Source organism: Cheilinus undulatus, linkage group 15 (genome assembly GCF_018320785.1).
Source record: "Cheilinus undulatus linkage group 15, ASM1832078v1, whole genome shotgun sequence".
Taxonomy (NCBI): Eukaryota; Metazoa; Chordata; class Actinopteri; order Labriformes; family Labridae; genus Cheilinus; species Cheilinus undulatus.
In genome coordinates, this window is record NC_054879.1 from 38,445,098 (window position 1) to 38,465,550 (window position 20,453).

Below are 20,453 nucleotides of genomic sequence, written 5' to 3' on the forward strand. Positions count from 1 at the left end.
CCTGGGTTTAACTTCCATTTAGTTTTTGAATTATGAATTGTATACCCACTTTATTCATCACTGTTTTAGATGCATCCATATCATTTTTTGGATAATCTAATATATATTTAAAAGTTATTTTTTATTTTTTTGTCCCCTCTTTCCTTTACCCAGTAGATCCATGCTGGTTTCCTCCAGATCTATGGTGGGATGAAAGATGATGGAACTGTGGGACTTAGCTTTTTGAAAACTCCCTGGCCTTTTCCTCTTCTCTACACCCAAAATTCTGGCTCTCCCTTTTCCTGTTTTCTTGGCATGCTTTTGATAGGACTTGGCCAGGCTGATTGCTACTGTAGCCCTTTAGATTTCCCCAGTTAATAAATCTGCTGATACAGATCTGTCAAAAGTTTTGAAAAGTGTCTTTGATGCAGATCCATAGATTATACATCCTTGAGTTGAGGTTAAATAGATATAGAATGACCCACTGATATTTGTGTCGGCCATTCTGTGTATTATTCTTCCACGCCAGCTATCTCATCCTTCATAGTTTGTCGTATTGACACTGTTTAAACTTTAAAAAAATTCAGTTTCTTCGTAATTCGACTGCTATGACTTTTCTCTTTTCTAACTTTTATTATTTTTAAAATATAGCTATTTTCATGCTATTTTCATCTATTTCTCTGCTTTTTCAGCCACTCAATGCAATTTTCCATTACATTTAGGCCAAAATCAGCTATTTTGATGCTATTTTCAGCTGTTTTTAGGCTACTTTCAGCTATTTTTATCCTTTTTTGAGTTATTGAATGACATTTTCAACAACTTTTATGCCATTTTATACTATTTTTATGCTATTTTCAGCTTTTTTTGTGCTTTTGGCTATTTTAGCAGTTCTTTCGCAAATCAGCTCTTAGCATCGCCACGCAATTTCAGCTGAAATTGCAATTTTGATCTAGTTTAACTTTATTTATACTTTGACATATGTTACTGTGCTCAAACATGTTTTTTCAGCTGTCATGGACTGGTTTCAGACAGTTTTAAGACATTACAGTGTCCTTTACAAAACTAAATACTTTTTTCTGCGATGACAAGGGTGAATTCAAGTAAACTGGGACACTTTTGATGAATAGTTGATTGAGACTATTGTGAGCATTTTATTAATTTGTTTTCTTCAGATTAGTTCAAATAGGTCTTGAAACTAAATCTTTATTTTGCACAGTAAAGCCAGGTCACTTTATTAGTTTAAAATGGGCAATCAGATTGTAAGAGACCTTTTTCTATCAAGCAAAAAGGCAAAATCTAGATAAATAATCACATTTTGTGATTGATATGTTTTCAGTTACAAGGTTGATAATTTTCTTCATGTCATTAATTTTTTAGCACTGTTCCAGTCACCCAAACTCAAATAATCCTGTAAAAAATAAACATACTATACAAAACTTTATACTTTTGTTGCAGAAAAAGTTTAATTTTTGTCTCATTCAACCTGATGCCCCATGCAACTTTAATCTCCACTTTTCTCTTTCTTCTTGAAATCTTAACTAATCTCATATCCCTGAGTTTCAAAGCATAAAACAAGCACAGAAAGAGGCTAAATTTATCCCATCAGTGTGGTCAATGGCATGTCATGGCCTGGCTTATCACAGTGACCGGCTTGTTGTTTTGTTTTCCATGGCACCAGAAAAGTCCCCCCCCCCCCCCCCCACAAGAAAACAAGCTTTGTTATCTACAGATATTTAGACAAATATTCTGTTATAATTGGAAAGCCAGCTTTGCTATCCCATGATGACGAAAAAAAAAAGTTGATGACTGGAATTGATTTGATATGGTGGAGAAACAGCATTATTATCACAAGGCACTGTGATAAACGCATCAGGATTAGGTTAAAACCAGAAACAAGGACAAGATCCATCCTTTCCATCATCTTATCAATGGCAATAACATCTGTTATGTGTAAGAGATTGAAATAATGGTTGCAAATAGATTTGTGTACTTTCTTAAAACTAATATTTTTTGTGAATTACCAAAACAGCGTTGGAAGAAACCTGATATTAGGCTCCATGATTCTGGCATTCATCGCAGAATGTTTTAATGGATTAAGGATTTCCTTTATCATAGATCTACTCAGGTTAAAATAGGGGGGACTATGGGACGCCACAAGGTTCAGTCATCAGCCCAGTCCTTTTTAATGTTATGATTAATTATATTTTTCAGAATGTTCAACAAGGATTTGGGAAATCGTCACTTGATGATCCCGTCCGTCTGTTCCCCTCTTCCTTTTCTGGTTTATCCCTGAACCTGAAGTTCATGTATCCATTCTGGGAAACTTGAAGAAAAAGAATGAGGTTCAATTTTAAAAGAAGTCAGATGGAGTATGTACAGTTTTTCACTGATGGGTCTGTCTCCAGTATTTTGAAAAGCTCAATTTGGAATGTTTGTGGCTACCTTGAATATCCAGCATGGTACCCGAGTATCTATTTCCTCTGCTGACCTTTTGGAGATTTTATGGGCTTTGTTGTGGGTGGAGGTTGTCAAACCCCCAAAAGCATTATCTAGTCTGATTCCGGAGCTGCCTTGTGGGCATCAAGGATTTCATCCCGACCTGCTGCAGGAGATGCTGCAGTCATTCTAGAATTGAAGATACTGGCTATTATGTTGAATCTCTGTGGATACCTGGCCACTCAGGTATACTGTATGAAAATTAAATAGCTGATCAACTGGCAAAAAAAAAAATCTCTGATAAAAGATACCATTGACCTGAGTGTGGAAAACTTGAATGTTTTGAAATTCTGCAGAGCAGTGGCAACAGAGTGGACAGAGGACCAACATGGAAGACATTATTTTCCTGTGCATCTATCTGGCAAATGAAGGAGGCTAAAGTTCAAATCTGGGTGGAAGGATGATGTTGTCCTTACCAGCCAAAGACTGGTCACTGTGGTCTGGCCCCACAAGACAAGACTGTACATCTCTGATGTCTTCTCTTAGAGACCTGTCATCTGAGTCACTGTCTATTTCCAAACAGAAGTACCATAATTTTAGATTTTATTTATTCTAATTTCGACATCATCCATAAATAAAGTCTGGCAGTAAATATACTGAAATAACCAGATTGCATAAACTACAAACTGAGCTACAATTTCATAGACAACAGTAAAAAAGGTCAGAGATGAAATCAGGTATGAAATTATGTATAGACCCATTTTAGTAGTCTAAACATAAACATTAGTGAACTTTAGCTTTGTTAGCTTTAGCTACAGTTAACATAGACTAGCTATGTAGCTAAATAAGCTTAAGCAACATGAGCTTTAGCTATATGAGCTTTAACAATGTGAGCTTTAGCAAAATGAGCTTTAACAACATGAGCTTTAACAACCTGAGCTTTAGCAGCGTTAGCTTTAGCAACATGAGCTTCAACAACGTGAGCTTTGGCAAAATGAGATTTAACAATATGAGCTTTAACATAGCTACGCTAGCTATGTAATTAACGCTACCACATAAGCCAATGTAGCTAATTGAGCTTTTACAACTTGAGCTTCAGTATTGTGAGATCAACAATGCTAGCTTTAGCAACACAATCATTAGCAAACATAGCTATGTCAATGATGTATCAATGTAGATTACATAGCTATGTTAGCTATATAGACACGATATACATAGCTAACAAAGCTATGTAAGCTACATTTGTTGCACTGGAATGTTTTCATTGAGGACAAGCATTTTTTTGCTGTAAGCAGACGGTTTTCTTAGCTTTATTAAACATTTCATAATCAGGTTTGAAGGTCAGGGCATAACCCTAAGTAGACATTTTATTTGATTTTCTAAAGTTTTAGTTTGTATTTCTGTTCTGAAATAGACTGTGTCTTAGATGAATGGTCTGCAAGAGTGGCCGTCACAGATGGCAAGCATCCACCAAGTCTTTGTCCACGTGGCAAACTGGGAACTTTACTGCATGTAGATTGTATACAGAAATGAAAGACAGGAGTTATTCAAGGACTTATCTGATCTGGGCCTTTCTTCCTTTTCTTTCAAGTTTTTAATTTTTTTTAATACAATTTCAATCAACTGGCAAAGCGAGTATCACATGTCTCTAACTGGACTAAATCAAAGAATTTAAGATGGACAGTCGAACCCAACCCTTGGAGGGATATGAGTGAATAGAAAGTATGGATGCAAGTCATCTTAGGACCTTTGTAGCTAAGGGATTGTGCTCACAAAAACAGAAGTGAGTGACAGAAAAATAACAGTGCCAACAGTCACGCCATCACGCACCATAATTATGATTATTGCAGTAGAACATCAAAGAAAACATTGCGAGAGGTGTATTTGACATTTAGACTTTATTAGCATTAAAATAACAGTACACAGAAAGCATAAAAAGTATTTCCAGCTGGATAATTTCCCAGTAATACACATTTATAATTGTGTGTGTGTCTCACAGGAAGGACAGACTTTGAGACAAACAGGAAAAAATGTGAACTATTTTATCAATCTCCCACAGCCAGCATTAAAATCTCAAAGATTAAATTTTTCTGGCACAAAAATCAGCCTCTAAGTCATAATACTGGCTCCTTCTCTGAGACACACAGACACACTCACACTATTAATACTAAGAATATACAAATCCTATCCAGATGATCCTCGTGCTTACAGATACTACATCTTTCTTGTCCGTAAAGCCAGAAGCGATGAATTATGGCCGCAGTGACAATCATAATAGCAATTAATCTGCGCTGTCACGAGGGAGGTAGATGTGTTGAACCTCCTGTATCGACAACATTAACCAGAATGGAAAACTACACAATCCAGACCACGACAAACACCTAAGGCCTTTTAGAGTCATAGCAGCACTAACATACTTGTCAAGAAAACAGCATGGACAGCAGACAAGCTAGAACATAGACTATTTTTTACAGATTTTTCAAGTTGTTTCAAAGACAACATGAGTCATAGTCAATTCTGTTCTGTCACCTTTAACTCAATGGCAACCCATGATGTCAAGCCGACTCAGTCAAGTCAGACTGCCGTTACCTTTATTCTTTTTCCGTGGATGGAAAAAAAACACTGTAAGAGGGCTTTTATCTCAAGCTCTTGTGTCGATTCAAACAACAGAGACTCATGTACACACAGACAACGCATGAGGGACACAAACATACACAGATTCTGTACACTCAAAACACACTTAAGGCAATGGTGGCCTGGCAACTGTGGCCGTTGGAGTAGATCTAAATGTGCCCTCATATGCTTCTCCAACTCTTCATCTGGGTTCATCCCATATGAGCCCCTGGCCTGAACAAGCTTCTGAGAAACATGGCACACTATAACAAACCACTGAAACACAACATCAGTTTTTTTCCTTTACAGAAAATCACAGAGAAAATATACAAGTTTCATAACGACACGCTTCAGTACAATTTGAAGTACAATGCTCATCTCACAGGGATACAAGTGACTAGGTATGGACACATTTATGAAGCAGATCTGATTCATTTTTATAAATATTCATTAAAGAAGGCTTTTCCCTCCATTTACTGGAGCCCAACATTCACGGCAAAGATGGATTTACTTGTTGCAAATCTACTCTAGAGACTGGAAACATCAGCACTAATGAAACAATACCCAGAGGCTTACCATAGCTCTCAGTCAATACAGTATTTAATCCTCATCATTATATTTCCACCACATTATTTCTACCCTCAATCCACATGGATCATGTCAACATAATTCAAAAAGTTTATGTAACCCTCTATAACATGCAGCACACATGTTTTAGTGTCATCTATACTGCCTATACTAAAAGCCTCCATTGTGCTTTTTCTAGTTAGTTCAAGGGACAATTAAACTTGTGTTGTGCTGTAAGTTAAATTCTGATTTATAAGTAACTGCTCACAGTGTTAGATAACCAACCTGGCAACCAGGGCCTCACTTCACAGCGACTACAAGCTACTTCTCAGTCTTTGTCTGTGATTAATTGGAAATTTGTTGGTTGGTTGAATTTGCTCCTTGAAAGTACAACATCAGCAATTACTTGTCTGCATGAGCGCTGTCCCTATCTTGTATATAACTTGATTTAATTAGCACTGTTCTTAAACACAATTTCTTGTATTGAGATAAGCACAGGTTGCGCTGCTGGACCTGTCTGAATCTTAAAAACACAATGCCCCATAAAAGATGGGACATTACAAGCATGCCTCAGTGCCAGGGACAGCCAAGGCTGGAGGCATTATGTTTTTATGTTCGACTCTCTGTCAATGAGGGAAAGTTCTAGTTAATTTAATATCTCTTGAACCACTCAAGGGAATTTCCTCAAACTTAGTGCAAATGTCCACTATGACTCAAGGATGAACTAACCAGGTTTTACTGGTTAGAGGTCAAAGGTCAGGGTCAGTTGACATAATCATCTGCACGATTCTTGAAGATAGTAAATTTTGAATGCTTGGATGGATTTCACAAATGTTCAACCTGTTTCAAAGATGTCCTGGTTAGATTTTGCAGGTCAAAGGTCAAGGGTAACTGGGCCTCATGTTCATTCCTTCTCTTCTGGGCCATTTTTGCTCAGATGTCCACTCTGACTCAAGAACATCCTACATAGATCGAGGAAATCATAAGTCAAAGTTCAGGGTCATTGGGCCTTTTGTTCATCCCTTGCTTGGGAACACAATATCTTAATAACATATCAAAAGACTTTCTAGAAACTTTTCACAGATGTCCACTCTGACTCAAGGTTGAATTGATTCTGTTTGAGCAAGACAGTCTGGCTGCAGAACACTCCTTACTAACGGCCACTCACACACTATTCATCTGAGATGCTGTATATCTCAGAAAGGAAATGCACACGAAAACTTCTGATATAAATCAGATTAAACTTCTGTTTAGGGTAAGGGTTGAGATAAGGGTTAGGATGCTGATTACAAAACATTTAATAAAGCAGAGTAAACAGTCTGCTTACAGGAAAGGAAGCTCATCCTCCCCATCCATTCCAACACATTCAACATAGCTTATTTAGCTCTGTTAGTTGCATAAGCTAGTTTTTAGTTGAGCTACATAGCTAACATAGCTACATAGCTAAAATAGCTAAAGTTGAGCTCATAAAGCAGCTGTGTAAGCTACATATCTGAGTTATCTATTTAGCTAAAGTTAGCATTAGCTACATTGCTAAAGCTCACTTAGCTCTATAAAGCAGAACTTAGTTGCTATTGTAGCTAATGTAGCTAAAGCTAGGCTCACAAAGCAGCTGTGTAAGCTACATATCTATTATCTACATAGCTAAGTTAGCATTAGCTATATTGCTAAAGCTAACTTAACGATAGAAAGCAGAACTTAGTTGCTACCTTAGCTAATGCAGCTCAAGCTAGGCTCACAAAGCAGCTATGTACACTACGCATCTATGTTATCTACATAGCTACATTATCTTAACTTAACCTGTTTGCTAAAGCTCAGGTTGCTAACTTAGCTACTTCTGCTTATGAAATATGTAAATTACATAGCTAGCGTAGCTATTTTACCTTTAGCTGAATCTAACAAAGCTAAAGTGAGCCACCATCCATGTAGCTACCTCTAAAATGGGTCTATGCTTAATTTAATGGCTGATTAGACCTTGACTTTTCTCTATTTTATTTATGAATGTTCCTTAGTCTGTGATGTTGTGCAAGGTGGTTATTTTTATGTAACTGCCAGACTTTGTTTATGATTATGATTAAGGATTATTTTCAAAAAATAATCATATGTATACAGTGCTTAACAAATTTATTAGACCGCCCGTCATATTTGTCTCAAAGACCATCCAGCATCGTGAAGTGCTTTAATGTGGACTCTTTCATTTTCAGTGAGCTCTTGACGTTTAACCAGTTTGAACAGGAATGAGGGATTTCAAACTGAATTCACCTAAATTTGAGCCGGCTCACTGGAATTCTCTGAGAAATCAGAAATTGATCAAGCACTAAAACTCATTTTCCTCTTCAGGAATGCAAGTAAATAACTATAATTTGACATATTAATCAAGAAATATTAATGTGCTTTACTATTTTTTCATTTTTTTTGTAAATCAGTACATTTGAAAACTCATGGATAACAATAACAATTATATATTAGCATTAAAAATATCATTTGGATTAAAGAGCTTCTACATATTGGTGTATTAAACATTGCAGAAACATAAAAAATGATTTTGGTAATTACCAATGCTGTTAATTAAGGGCAGCTGTGGCATAAACCTTACTTTGGTTAGGGTTAGGGTGGTCTAATAAATTTGTTATGCACTGTATATACTGTATATCCGCCATACCGTAGGTCTAGTTTTATTGAAAGTATGAAGAGAATTTTGGGATAGGACGATCTCAAGAGACTGCTGCTGAGAAGTTTGAAAAGGTTAATTTTCCTCTCATTTGCTTGCCTATTAAATGTAATTGAAGAGAGTGCTTAAGTGTTTTTTTATGAGTATGTGCACTTAACTTGAAATTGTAAATAACCTGTCCAGAGTGCATAAATTAACATTTAAAGAAGAGTATGATAATCCACATTTCCTTGAGGAGAATTCATGGACCCCTAGTCATGAAAATATCAAATCAACTTAGGGGAGTACTGCCATACAGTATATTGGATATCTGCGTTATCAGTCAGAGTGAAGTAGATTAAAATATAAGGGAATGAGGATAAATTTATCCGTATAAGGGCAGTCTCATTATCTAATAGCCATACCTCATATATCCTCTTGCCAGTGAGAGCGTTAGATTAAAAGAAATGCTTATATCAGGATATGCTGGGGGTCTAATAAGAAGTAAATCCAAATGTAATAAGGAAGAAGAAGGGCTATCCACAATAACAATGCATGGTCTTTCTTTCAAAGGGTTTAATTTTCTTATACCATCTCTTTAATTGGTATCTTAGATTAACCCAGCCTTGACTAGTTTTGTCATTCTGATCATCAAGCCTTTATTTTCGGAGCTCATTTGTCATCTGTGCACTTGGCTGTGAATGCCACTCAGGCAAATTTGCTCCCCAAATACCAGCTATAGTCAAAATAAATGATTATGACACTGCCCAAACTACCAACCCTTCACCTCAGAGACTTCCCCCTGCAGCACCTGTTGACAGTGTCCTTATCATCCACGGGCAGAACTCCCTTTGAGCACACCTGCACCATTTATTGGTGACATTTCTGGGAAAGATTATGGGACCGTTTTATTGAAGCAAATGGTCGCACATTATGTGGTGATTTGAAACCCTAATAGCAGGGAGGGTTTCAGCAATTTCCAACAGTGACACTGCAGAGTAAAGCCAAAGGGAAGTGATGAGGAAATGTCATTGTTGATACAAAGTAACAAGAACATGGAGAGAGGAAGGTAGAAGAGGGGAGAATCATCACACTGAACCAATAAGAGCTTTGTACCCTTAATGGGGCGGGGAGGTGTAGCAGCGGAGCATAGTAATCACCAGAGTGAGTGAGGGTTTGTCAGTTTGTAAAGGCCACCTCATTGTCTTGACTGAGCATGATTGATTACTTGAGTGAAGTGAGATGACTCCATGATAGCAATCAGTCAGCAGGCTGTACAATGTGCGGCAGAGACAGGGTTTGTCAACTTGTCCACCAACTGACATGCTCAGTATGAGCGGATGTGCAGAATTGTGTTGCACCATCTGAGTTAGCTTGGTTCACTGTGGTCTTTCTGTCTTTGAGATTTCTGTGAAAATCATACAGTAAATGGTTATAAACCACAGACCGTATAGCATGGACACTGTCTCAGTGACATCAAACATTGGTTTCTGAAGAAGCATTTTGAATGATGGCAGTCACCTCTTTTGAAATGTCATCTTCATCTAACTTTGGATCCACTTAGTAACAGTCAGCGTCATAGACCTTAATCTTCCTGCCAAATTTAACTACAACATTGTGTTCATCTTAAACACACCCCTAATTATTCAGTTTTATAGCATTTTAAAACTACTCTGCCATTAAACTTAGACTATGCTGGCACGTCAACCTGGAAATACCCCTCGTTTCACATACATATGGTTAAGGAGGTAAGGCAACAGGAAGTCTACTCATTTCTCCGGGAATCTCTGTGTCAGCCGACCTGCCTGTGATACTCCTCCCCTCCTTAATATTTTCTTCTTGAATGTGCCACAAGTATGTTGAAAAAATCTGAACTTTTGCAGTAGGTTTCAGAGAAACCGTATGGCAGTGTGCTAGCTGATCAAGCTGCTAACTAGATAACAGGCAACAAGATTCAGTCATATGCTCATATAGAAAGCAGCCTGGCAAAAGAAGGAAAAAAGACAATGGAAAATAGTTTCTGAAGCTCCTTCAGGTCTGCCTGTGGTTTTTAAGACATGTTCGACTGATAATTGTAGCTGGTTTGATCTGAAACAGCCCAGCGCTTCCTTAAGTTAGGCAAGATCAACGTTGGTTCATCCATCCATCCATCCATTTTCTATACCACTTATCCCATTGGGGGTCGCAAGGGGCGGGGCACACCCTGGACTGGTCGCAAGTCAATCACAGGGCTGACATATACTGTAGAGACAGACAACAGGCACACTCACATTCACATCTACTGCGAATTTCAGAGTAATAATTAACCTAATGAGCATGTTTTTGGTGGTGGGAGGAAGGAAGCCAGAGAACCCAGTGAAAACCCACGCGAGAGAACATGCAAACTCCACACAGAAAGGCCCTGACCGGGTCTTGAACCAGGGACCCTCTTGCTGTGAGGCAACAATGTTGCTGTGCAGCCCGTGTTGGTTCATGTTTACAAAAAAAAAATACACAAGATCTCGATTAAAAGCAGACTGAGACCGACCTTTTCAAGGTTTCACTGTACGGTTGTTTGATTGTTTGAGTTCGATTGACTTCTGTAACACAAGCAAAAAAAAAAAAATACACGAAGGCTGGCCACCCACTAGAGGATTTTAAAATCTGAAATGCTTTCAAAAACGTGGGAGACCACAGACATCAGGACACACACACTGGCGGATTCAGACAGACTGTCAGATCACTGGAGACCACACACCTGCTGACCTGCCAGTGACTTCAGTGATCATGTGACTTCAGAAAAAACACAAACAAACATGGATGTCTGTTGATACTCTCATAACAGGCTGCCCTGACACACCTTAAAGGTGCAGCAAAAAATCCTAAAACAAGGAAAAGACTCAGTATCAATAACTGCCTGAATGAAGCTAACGTTGTGTTGATGGTTGTGAGCGGTGAAAGTAGGTATGATCCGGCTGTGACACTATCCTGTCTGCTCGCTCTCATTGGTTGATGTGGGTACTCCGTCAGAGGCACTATGACCTAGAATTGTAAATATCAAACATGTTTGTGACGAGGCTCCACTCGGGATGCACCCCCATGATGGTCAGGGGAGGCAAATCTTGCCTCAAATCAGGTTTAAAATCCTAAAGTGTGTGGCTGGCCTAACTCTGCAAACAGACTCAACTAATTGGGTTAGGTGTGAAAGCACCCTAAAAACTCAGTAGAAGGATGGGTAAACGTTGCCTTTAGTGAGTTTTTTTTTTTTTTTCACTTGTGGACATTGGTACAAGCCGACAACTCAATGGTGACTTTTCAAACCTAAAAAAAGTGAAAAGTGAACATTCACACAAATCATCCTAATAAGACTTAACGATGATTGTTGATTGTTTTATTTTGTTAAAAAATGATTTCATGTGTGTTTTCGATATTGTATGGTGCATGCCCCACTTGTTAACACTGATATCTTTTTTACATCTATGGTGGTTGAGCCATGATTTTAAATCCATACTGCTCTTCTGTTTTCTGCTCTGTTTCAGTCTCCTTCATTTGCTGAGGATTAATGTTAAGCAGCTTAATTCACCTTATCCACACTAGCTATTGTTCAACCTTCTCAACCTCATCTGTCCATTCTTACACTCCAGGTTATCACCCTGGGTAAACAGGAGGAGTATTGCCTTTACATAAAACTAAACCGCCCTTAACTTTCAGTCATACATGCATCTTAACAAATCATGCATGAAGCAAATGAGGTTCCTTGGTTGCATGCTTGTAAGAAATTAAAAGCAGGTATGTTTTGCTATCATCTTTTTTCATAGAGGCGTGTATTTTACATGATTTAAAGCATGTAAGCAGTGATCACTGACGTGACATTTTTGAACTGATAACATTAACATTAACCTTTAGCACTTGTGTTCACAATGACATTTATATAAGGTATACGTAGGTTGAATACTAATTAGACAGCCAACAGCTACCTACTGTGTATTTGTCACCAGCTATTTTTATACTGAGCTCATTTTATGGTTTGGCATTTCTTTGTAATTAGTTGTGAGCAAGTTCATGATTAAGAGTTTAAGCTGCGGTTCTGTGTGTGTGTAAAGTGTGTGTGTTTGTTGCGACTCGATGAGTTGGGGTGAATTGGGGAGCAAGTCATAACGTCAAAGCGCCTCTGTCACACCGCAGGGAAATCAGCCGCTCACAAATCGCTCCAAGTGCCCCTCGTAAACAAGCCAGACGGCTGTGCCACAGAACTTCTCCAAATGAAAAAAGGATGCTAGAAGACTTACTACCACAGTTTTCACTGCAGGAAAGTCCACCTTATTATTAACCAATGCCTGCTCTAACATTGGGATTTTGAGGTCAATTTGAGAATATTTGACATTTTTGATGATCTCACTTTGATGTCAAAATGTGACTACACAAAAGCGCACAAGCTGTTTCTTTTGCTGTATTTTACATAAAAAATATCTGTGTGCAAGCTGCAAAACTTTTCTGTCTTTCTGTAGTCTAGTCGCCTGCAGTAATGCTTCACTTTGATTTATATTTTAAACACAAAGAGATCAGCACAAACAATAAACCTCAGAGCTGCAGGCCAATTCAGAATCTTCCAAAAAATGTTCACAAAGGCAGCCCATACATCAATTAGCTGTGAGACTGACAGCATTGTGCTTTGCTGCACTCGGAGAAATATGCTCATCCGTTCAGCCTGGCAGAGTTTGAGGTTGTAACACAATTAGTGCCATGTGAGCAGGGGAGCCGGAGTCAGGCACGCTAGATGGGGTCTGACAAACAGAGACCTCTGAAACCCAACTGCCATTTTGTAGCCTGCAGGTGAAATCAACAGCGACTGCATGTCACCAAACTTTTCCTGTACAGCTCTTCCTCTTTCTACCTGCTCTAAACTCATTAAAAGGCTACTATGAACTTCTGCTGTCATAGAATATGTATACGGTAACAGATGTGACATGAAAGAGAGATTTACTGTCTGCTCAAGTGACTGTAAAATTCAACTAATTTTTAATATCAGCTTCAGAAACTTTTTGCTGGCTTCAACTGTACTTTCTTTTTGCCATGATCACTGATAATAGGCTCAACAGAGACTTCATAAAACAATAATTATATGTGTATGAGCCTGCCTTTCTAGCATATTTTAGAATTGAGATTTTTGCTTTATATATATGCGCTGGCACTGTGACGTGACTTAGCCGCTGCACTCCTCGCCATTCCTATGCAGTAACCTCTGTTTCAGACTGGCAGCCAGAGCCATATTGACCTTGTTGTTGCAAATATGTACATCCACATCAGTAGAATATGTTTGAAATCTGTTTCTTGATGAACCAGATGAAGTCCACAAGCTAAAATGGGTGAATATTTTGTAACACAACTGTTAAGATTATATTCAGGAAAAACCTCACTGCGCACTGATTGGCGAGTCTCATTTGATTGACAGATAGCTCAACAGGCGGGCGCTACGTTTCTGTCAACCAAAATGCTAGTTGACAGGAAGTCGAGCTAAGTGGGCAGGCCGTTAGGTTGATCCAAAGTCTTGTTGAGACATCAATTTCAATATGGAAGCTGCCACGGATTGGCTTCAAGAGCTGTTTGAGTCCACCTATTGCAGATGGCTGACGATGCACAGGCTTTGTCCAATTCTTTCTACAGTCTATGGGTAAAACTTAGGAGGAATGACAGAGCTTTGACAGCAGGGAGACAAGGCCAACACGCAGCAAACTTGGTATGAAAGCTGTTATGGCGGCAACAGCTGCAAGCAGCAACACATACTACCAGTCTGAAAAAAACGGTTACTGCATAGCAACAGTGAGGAGTGCTACAAGTAAGTCACGTCACAGCGAGGACCAAAACATGGCCTCCTGGTGAGTTTATATGCTCAAATTTACTCAAAATCATATCTAGTGAGTTTTCAGTCCAATATACATATGAGAGATACAAATATCTATCCAGCAAGATGAACTTGTCTGATCATTCAGGGTTCCTTTAAAGGACTGAAGTTTAATTTTTGTCATATCAGCCAATGAGCTCTTAGCTTGGGAAAATGATGATGTAGGAGCTGCTAAGTAGTTTAATAGAGACTCAAAACCAGACGCCAGCATACAGTATGCTGCTGTTTGCACCTAGAACAAAACAAAACAGTACAGCATACTCCAAAAATGTGTCCCTCATGACCTTAAAACACAAAGATAGCTAACATTCAGTTTACCACGACACAAGGCTCAACAGCTCCCTGTTTTGGTTATTAATACTGAATAAGTTTTTTATCTATATGCAAACTAAGAATGCACAACTTTCCACATCCTCTTTAAAACTTCCCATCTGAAGGAAATGCCTACTTATGAGGAGGATTTCAGCTTTCAAATCCCTTCTATACCCCTCATATTATGATTCCTCTGTCGGCGCCCATCATGGTTGAGGAAAAGCAGCAGTAGCATATCGTAGTTAAAACCAGGCACTTGGTACACAAGGCAATGGCATCACTGTCATTCACATAGATTAACAACTGAAAGCAAAATATGAAACACTTTGAAATTCCATTGCAAATGTTTTTTAAGCTTTTTTAAGCTACATATTACTACAAATTTATTTAACTTTCTCCCTCACATACCACTCAATGTACAACTACACAAATCCTCTAATCCTCTACACACACAGAGACACACACCTCTGCTGTGACATTTAGCCCAATGCTATAATTGTTTTTATGTTTTCGTTTGTTTAATTTTATATGTAGAAGTATTTACACTGTAAGATTAGATTTTGTTAAACAATACCAACAAAATCTTACTCACAGTCATGGTTGAAGCTTCTATACTGCTACAATACACTGCCTGTTCTCCCACACCACCCTACTGTTAACTTTGAGGATGTGGATAAGCCTTAATGACGTAGTAACACCCCTAGATCATGCCTGCATCTGTAGGCCTCAGCAGGTCCCCATGGTGCTCACTGTAGTGTAACTGAACTTGGATATGGATGCTCCCGTTGCCATCACCTCCTCTTCATTTTCCCGTAACCCGCGGCGACGTAGACGCCTGTGGCAGGGCGCAGAGCAGCATGAGAAGGTGGCGAGCAGAGCTTTGCGGAAACGCGTGTTCATGAAGCAGTAAATTATGGGGTTGACGCAGGCGGAGGTGTAGCACAACAAATGGATGAAAGCGATGGGGGCCCCTGAAAGGGCCTGTTTGGCAGAGAGGTCATCGAAAGCCCGCCAGGTGTTGGCGCAGTACAGAGGCATCCAGCAGAGGAAGAATAGGACTACAATGACCACCAGCATGCGGATGACGCGCTTCTTGGCTTCCAGCTTGGCCTCAGATGTGTTACTCCGTGGCCTCTCGGGTTTGCTCGCCCTGCCTGATGCTGCCATGCTGGACATCTCCACGGACTGCTGAGTGTGGACAACATTGACATAGCAGCCGTCTCCATCATCACTTCCAGCAGACATGGTGGAGGTCAGGCCATTTTTCACGTCTGTAAGAGAGAGCGAGGAAAATGAAAGGAGGATTTCTGAGCATAAATGTGAATAACATTTCAGTTTTAACCCTTTATGATTTTAATGTACTTTTTGGATAGTTTAAATGGTCACTGAATGAATGGTCATGTTAATGCATGAGAGAAGTGAAATTTTTCATGCATAACACAAAGTTTTTCAGTCATTTTACAGTTTTGTGCAGAAATGTCAGTAAATATGTAATGTTAACATTGTTTATGGGCTGCATGGCAATGCAGGGGTTAGCACTGTTGCCTCACGGGTTCAGAGGTTCCTGATTCGCTTCCCAGTCACATGTGTGGGTTCTCTCCGGGTACATATGCTTCCTCCCACCACCAAAGACATGCTCATTAGGTTAATTAGGTTAGGTTAGGCATCATTATGTCAATAAGATTGTCCTCTTCAAAACTCCAAACCTCTCAGCAATTTCACTCGCTGGCAGCCCACACTGGGCATAATGCTCTAGAACGGCAGTGGGTATGTCAAAAGCCGGGCGCCCTGGTCCGTGTGTGTATTGCGGCCAAGTACGGGAGAAGCGCTGAAGAGCTTCTTCTAAGTTTGCGAACACTCTTCGGTCAATATCTTGGTCAGAGTGAGTGCAAATAACTCCAAGAACTTCAGTAAATTCCTCTGCTTTGCTAGCCACATGTTCAGGGTCCGAAATTCCAGCGTCAACATTCTCTGCCAGGACTTAAATATCTGTTATCAAATCACAGGAGAGCTCATGCAGATCCTCAGTGATTGCTGCCATGTTTGACTGTTTGCTTGTTTGGCAGGAAACCGCCTGGTCTGGCAACCCTGCAGACCAAAGCAATGGTTTGTGACTCAATCAGCATTAGTCCCGCCCACTGGGTTTGATGGGAGAGGATGACAGATAAAATTATTTTATATTATTTAACCGTGAAATAAATAGTGGAATAGGTAGATGTGTTTTTACTTAGAATGAATGAAAATTTTAAATAAGTATTGAAACATTTATCTAATTATTTATGTATTTCATAAATTATTTATTTATTTATATTTTACCCATTTTAAATAATTAATGACATATTTAATTAATTATTTAATTTTTTAATAACACATGAATTTAATTAATTAAATAATTATATATTTATTTATATATATATGTTGATTTATTTCCAATATTAAATAATTGATGACACATTTAATTATTTTATAAATATATATTTATATATTTCATTGCGGCACTTTTAGTCCTCCATACATCCTTAATTCAAAGAAGCCATTTATGCAAAAAATGTCCTTAGAATGTTCTAGAGATACCTAAGGCTCTTAACTAGTTAATCCTTGAGTTGGAGTAGACATTTTTGGATTGAAGAAAATTTTGAAGAAAAGTATTTTATGATATAGTGGACTGACTTACTGACAAACCAAAAACATAAATCTCTGGGCCTTATCTTGCACCAGCGCTGAGGCCTAACAATTCCAGTTAATTTATCTTTCAAACATATTTGACCCACATTTGTGTCACTGGATTAAAAATATATGGACAATCAAGCCATGCTGCTGTGCTACAGCCACTTTATTATGATTATCAAATAATCCAGATCTCCACAGCGCAGCACTAACACACTCACCCAATAATAAGGTTTGTTCAGTGAATCATAGTGCTTTATTGGAAAGCATGCTCACTTTAATGGAAAAGGCAGTGACTTCTAACTCTAATTCCACATTGATCATCAGTCAGGGGGCATTCTTTGATGGTCAAGCTTGCTGCTAAAAAGGTAACTAATCTCAGTATTAAGAGTCCCATATACAAACAGGGTCACATACTGTAGGGGAGGAGTGTATATGGAATTTGCAAAATCTGGAATTGAGAAACAACAGATAACATTTATTATTTTCCTTATTTTACCGGCTTTAAAAACAAAATGCTCTTTGTCTCTAAGCCTTTTTTAAACAAGCTTTCTCTCTCTGAGACCAAACAGATGGTGATGTCCAGTCCTGCAGTTGCCAGCCAATCCCATCCTCTAATGGAGCATCAGCAAACGCACTAAGTGCTGCTGTCATCCCGCACACACTGTCACATGGTCACAAAAGGTTATGTTTCACTTAACCTGCACACATTACAATGATTGTAGCGTTAATGAAAATGTCTCCTTTTTAATAAAATTCCTCTTCATTTGCATAAATCATGCAAAAACATTCAGAGTCTGGGCTGGTAGGTTTTGGACAGTGTGATGACTTTAATTACAAAACATAATCTGACTAACAATTAAAGTGACGTTCCATCACAACATCATTAAAGTCAAACATTGATTTCTGCTTCATCAAAAACATTTCCTATTGATGCTACTTTAACATTTTCAGAATAATAAGCTACAGATGTCAATGAGGTGATGGAAAGAACAACAAAATGGTTGTTGTTGCTTTTTTTTTGTTTAGTAAAAAGCAGGCCCACAAGTAATAGAAAGAAAACAAAAAAGTTATTTTGAAAACTGTCATTCTGATAAAGTTGTGACCCTGAGCAGAATAAATGATTTTTGTCTGACCATATGAAACTTTCCATGCAATACTTGTTCCCACCATAAAGGTGGAGCTTTTGGCACAATGTAAAGGCCTTTACTTAGTTGTCCTAATACATGTTTCAGTTTTACAATTAGTTACCACCATTATCGTAGTGGTATGTCTTATATGTGCTTGATGATGTGACATGTTTGACTTCGGGTTTTTTTTGTCGTTTACATGCCTTATTTTGTTTTGCCACCATCAGTAATTGACAACACCCCCACTAGTAAGGTAGTAACTGAGTAACTTCCCAGTCTGATACACTGTGTTTTTAAGATGCTTTTCCATTCGAATTAAGTTAAAGGTCAGAGTGTTACCAACGTTTTCTACATGGAGTACCAAATAACTCACCGGTGGAGTCTTTTTTGTGTCCCATCTCAAACTGGATGCCTCTGTAGAGTTCCCTGGAGATGAGTCCATAGGCCACAATCATCACTACCCCTGGGATTGCAAACAGCACGAGCAGCAGCAGAACATACCTGAAAGATAAACGAAAAGGTAAAAAAAATGTAATATTAAATCAGAAGAAAAAAGACGTATGCAGGTACTCCTGTAATACCAGTTAATTCCTTTCATGGTTTCACCTATGAAGATAACCTTTATTACAATTAGCATTTGAGCTAGAAAAAACTATGCATTCAATTTTAGAAATAAGACATGCAACTAGACATTTTAAATTAAAGGTTCAAGGTTTATTGATTGTAACCTGCAATGGATTTTTTTTTTTTTTTTTTTTTTTGTAGCAGGAACTTCCTAAATTCCAAAGATTAAATCGCAATATGGCCTGCTGCAATTTTCAAATCTCAGACAGTGCAATATTTCCTTAGCCTGAAATGCGTCAAAATACCAGTTTAAAACTTTTTGCAGCAGCAGCAGAGTTTTTCTGTTCCACACATTATGGATACATTCAAGTGTCTTTTATTTGAGAATTTTACAAAAATCCTACTTTTCCAGTTCATGTATATGATTTTCTTAATCAAAACAAGAATACCATAAAAAATAATGTCCCCTTCAGTGTAGCAATTGATAACAAATTTGTTATATGACTCAAAAATGCAATTAGATATTTTTCCAAACCTTTCATCCCTAGTTTAATTTATCTAATATTATAATAAGATTTATTTACTGCTTGTGTTTGTTAAACAATACATAAGATGAGGAACCTAAAACTAATCGCATATTAAAACGCAATCAAAATATTGAGAAAAAAAATTGCAATTAGATTATTTTCGCAAATCATTTAGCAACACAAATTTACGATTCAAGGGAAACCCAGACTATATATGTCAAAACCAGCATTAAAAATATCCTCACAGAGCTGACACATTGGCCAGAGTCCGTTTCTGCCATAAGGCAGACCCATTTAGCAAATCTCCAAACTAAAGCGTTTGTGCCCAGTTTTAGAATTGATAGCTCAATCATGTCACTTGAGGAGAAAGAGGCGATAGCCATGGGCATAGTTTAGTTGTACTGCAAGTCAGTAAACAATGGCTGAAGCCTGTAAAGTGATTGGATCGTATGTAGCTATAGCGGCAGTTTTATCAGAAATGGACAACATTTCTTTTTTAAAGGCACAGAACTGCGCTGAAAGCTTCTCTTACTGGAAAATATGTTTTTTTTGTTTTTCCAACAATCGTGACAATGTGACACGATGTTCGTCCTATCATCATCCTAGAATTATTTTAAAGATTCTGGCCCTCCAAGACTCAGGCTATGGACACATGCAGAGGTGGAAAAAGTTCCAGACTGCTATACTCAATTAAAAGTACTGTTACTGTGGTTAAAATGTACTTAAGTAGAAGTAAAAGTACTTGTCTATAAATCTACTCAAGTAAAAGTAAAAAATAAGTCAATTAAAGTTTACTCCAAGTGTTGAGTATGCTGAGCAGCTACTTTTGATACCTAAGGGGCTTTCACAGTTAAAAATGTCCTTTTCTTAGTGTGCAAAAACTACAAGAGAATACAGTTCTACAGCCAGGTTGGTAAATTTAAGGTTTGACTCAAACTAAAGTAAAATGCAACAGCTGGTTTGGGATAAAATGTGCGATCTTTCTCCTACTGACTGTCATGTGTTGTGGAGGTCAAATGTCTTGCAATGTTCTTGTTAGCAGTGATTCAGTATTTCCCCTAAAATATATTTAAATAAAAGTAGTGATTTTGAAATACTCAAAAAAGTACAGGTAAAGTTAAAATCTA

The 20,453-nt window shown here is 38.1% G+C and overlaps 1 protein-coding gene across 1 annotated transcript in view; it reads right to left on the bottom strand.

Annotated features, from left to right (window-relative positions):
- Window positions 1–14,191: 14,191 nt before the first annotated feature.
- Window positions 14,192–20,453, bottom strand: part of LOC121522337 (cholecystokinin receptor) — a 34,495-nt gene continuing 28,233 nt past the window's right edge. The window contains exons 4-5 of the mRNA XM_041806567.1: window positions 18,609–18,736; window positions 14,192–15,709 (exon numbers count right to left, since the gene is read on the bottom strand). Coding sequence (XP_041662501.1) covers window positions 15,165–15,709; window positions 18,609–18,736 — 673 coding nt within the window. The 3' untranslated portion in view covers window positions 14,192–15,164. The remainder of the gene's footprint in view (window positions 15,710–18,608; window positions 18,737–20,453) is intronic.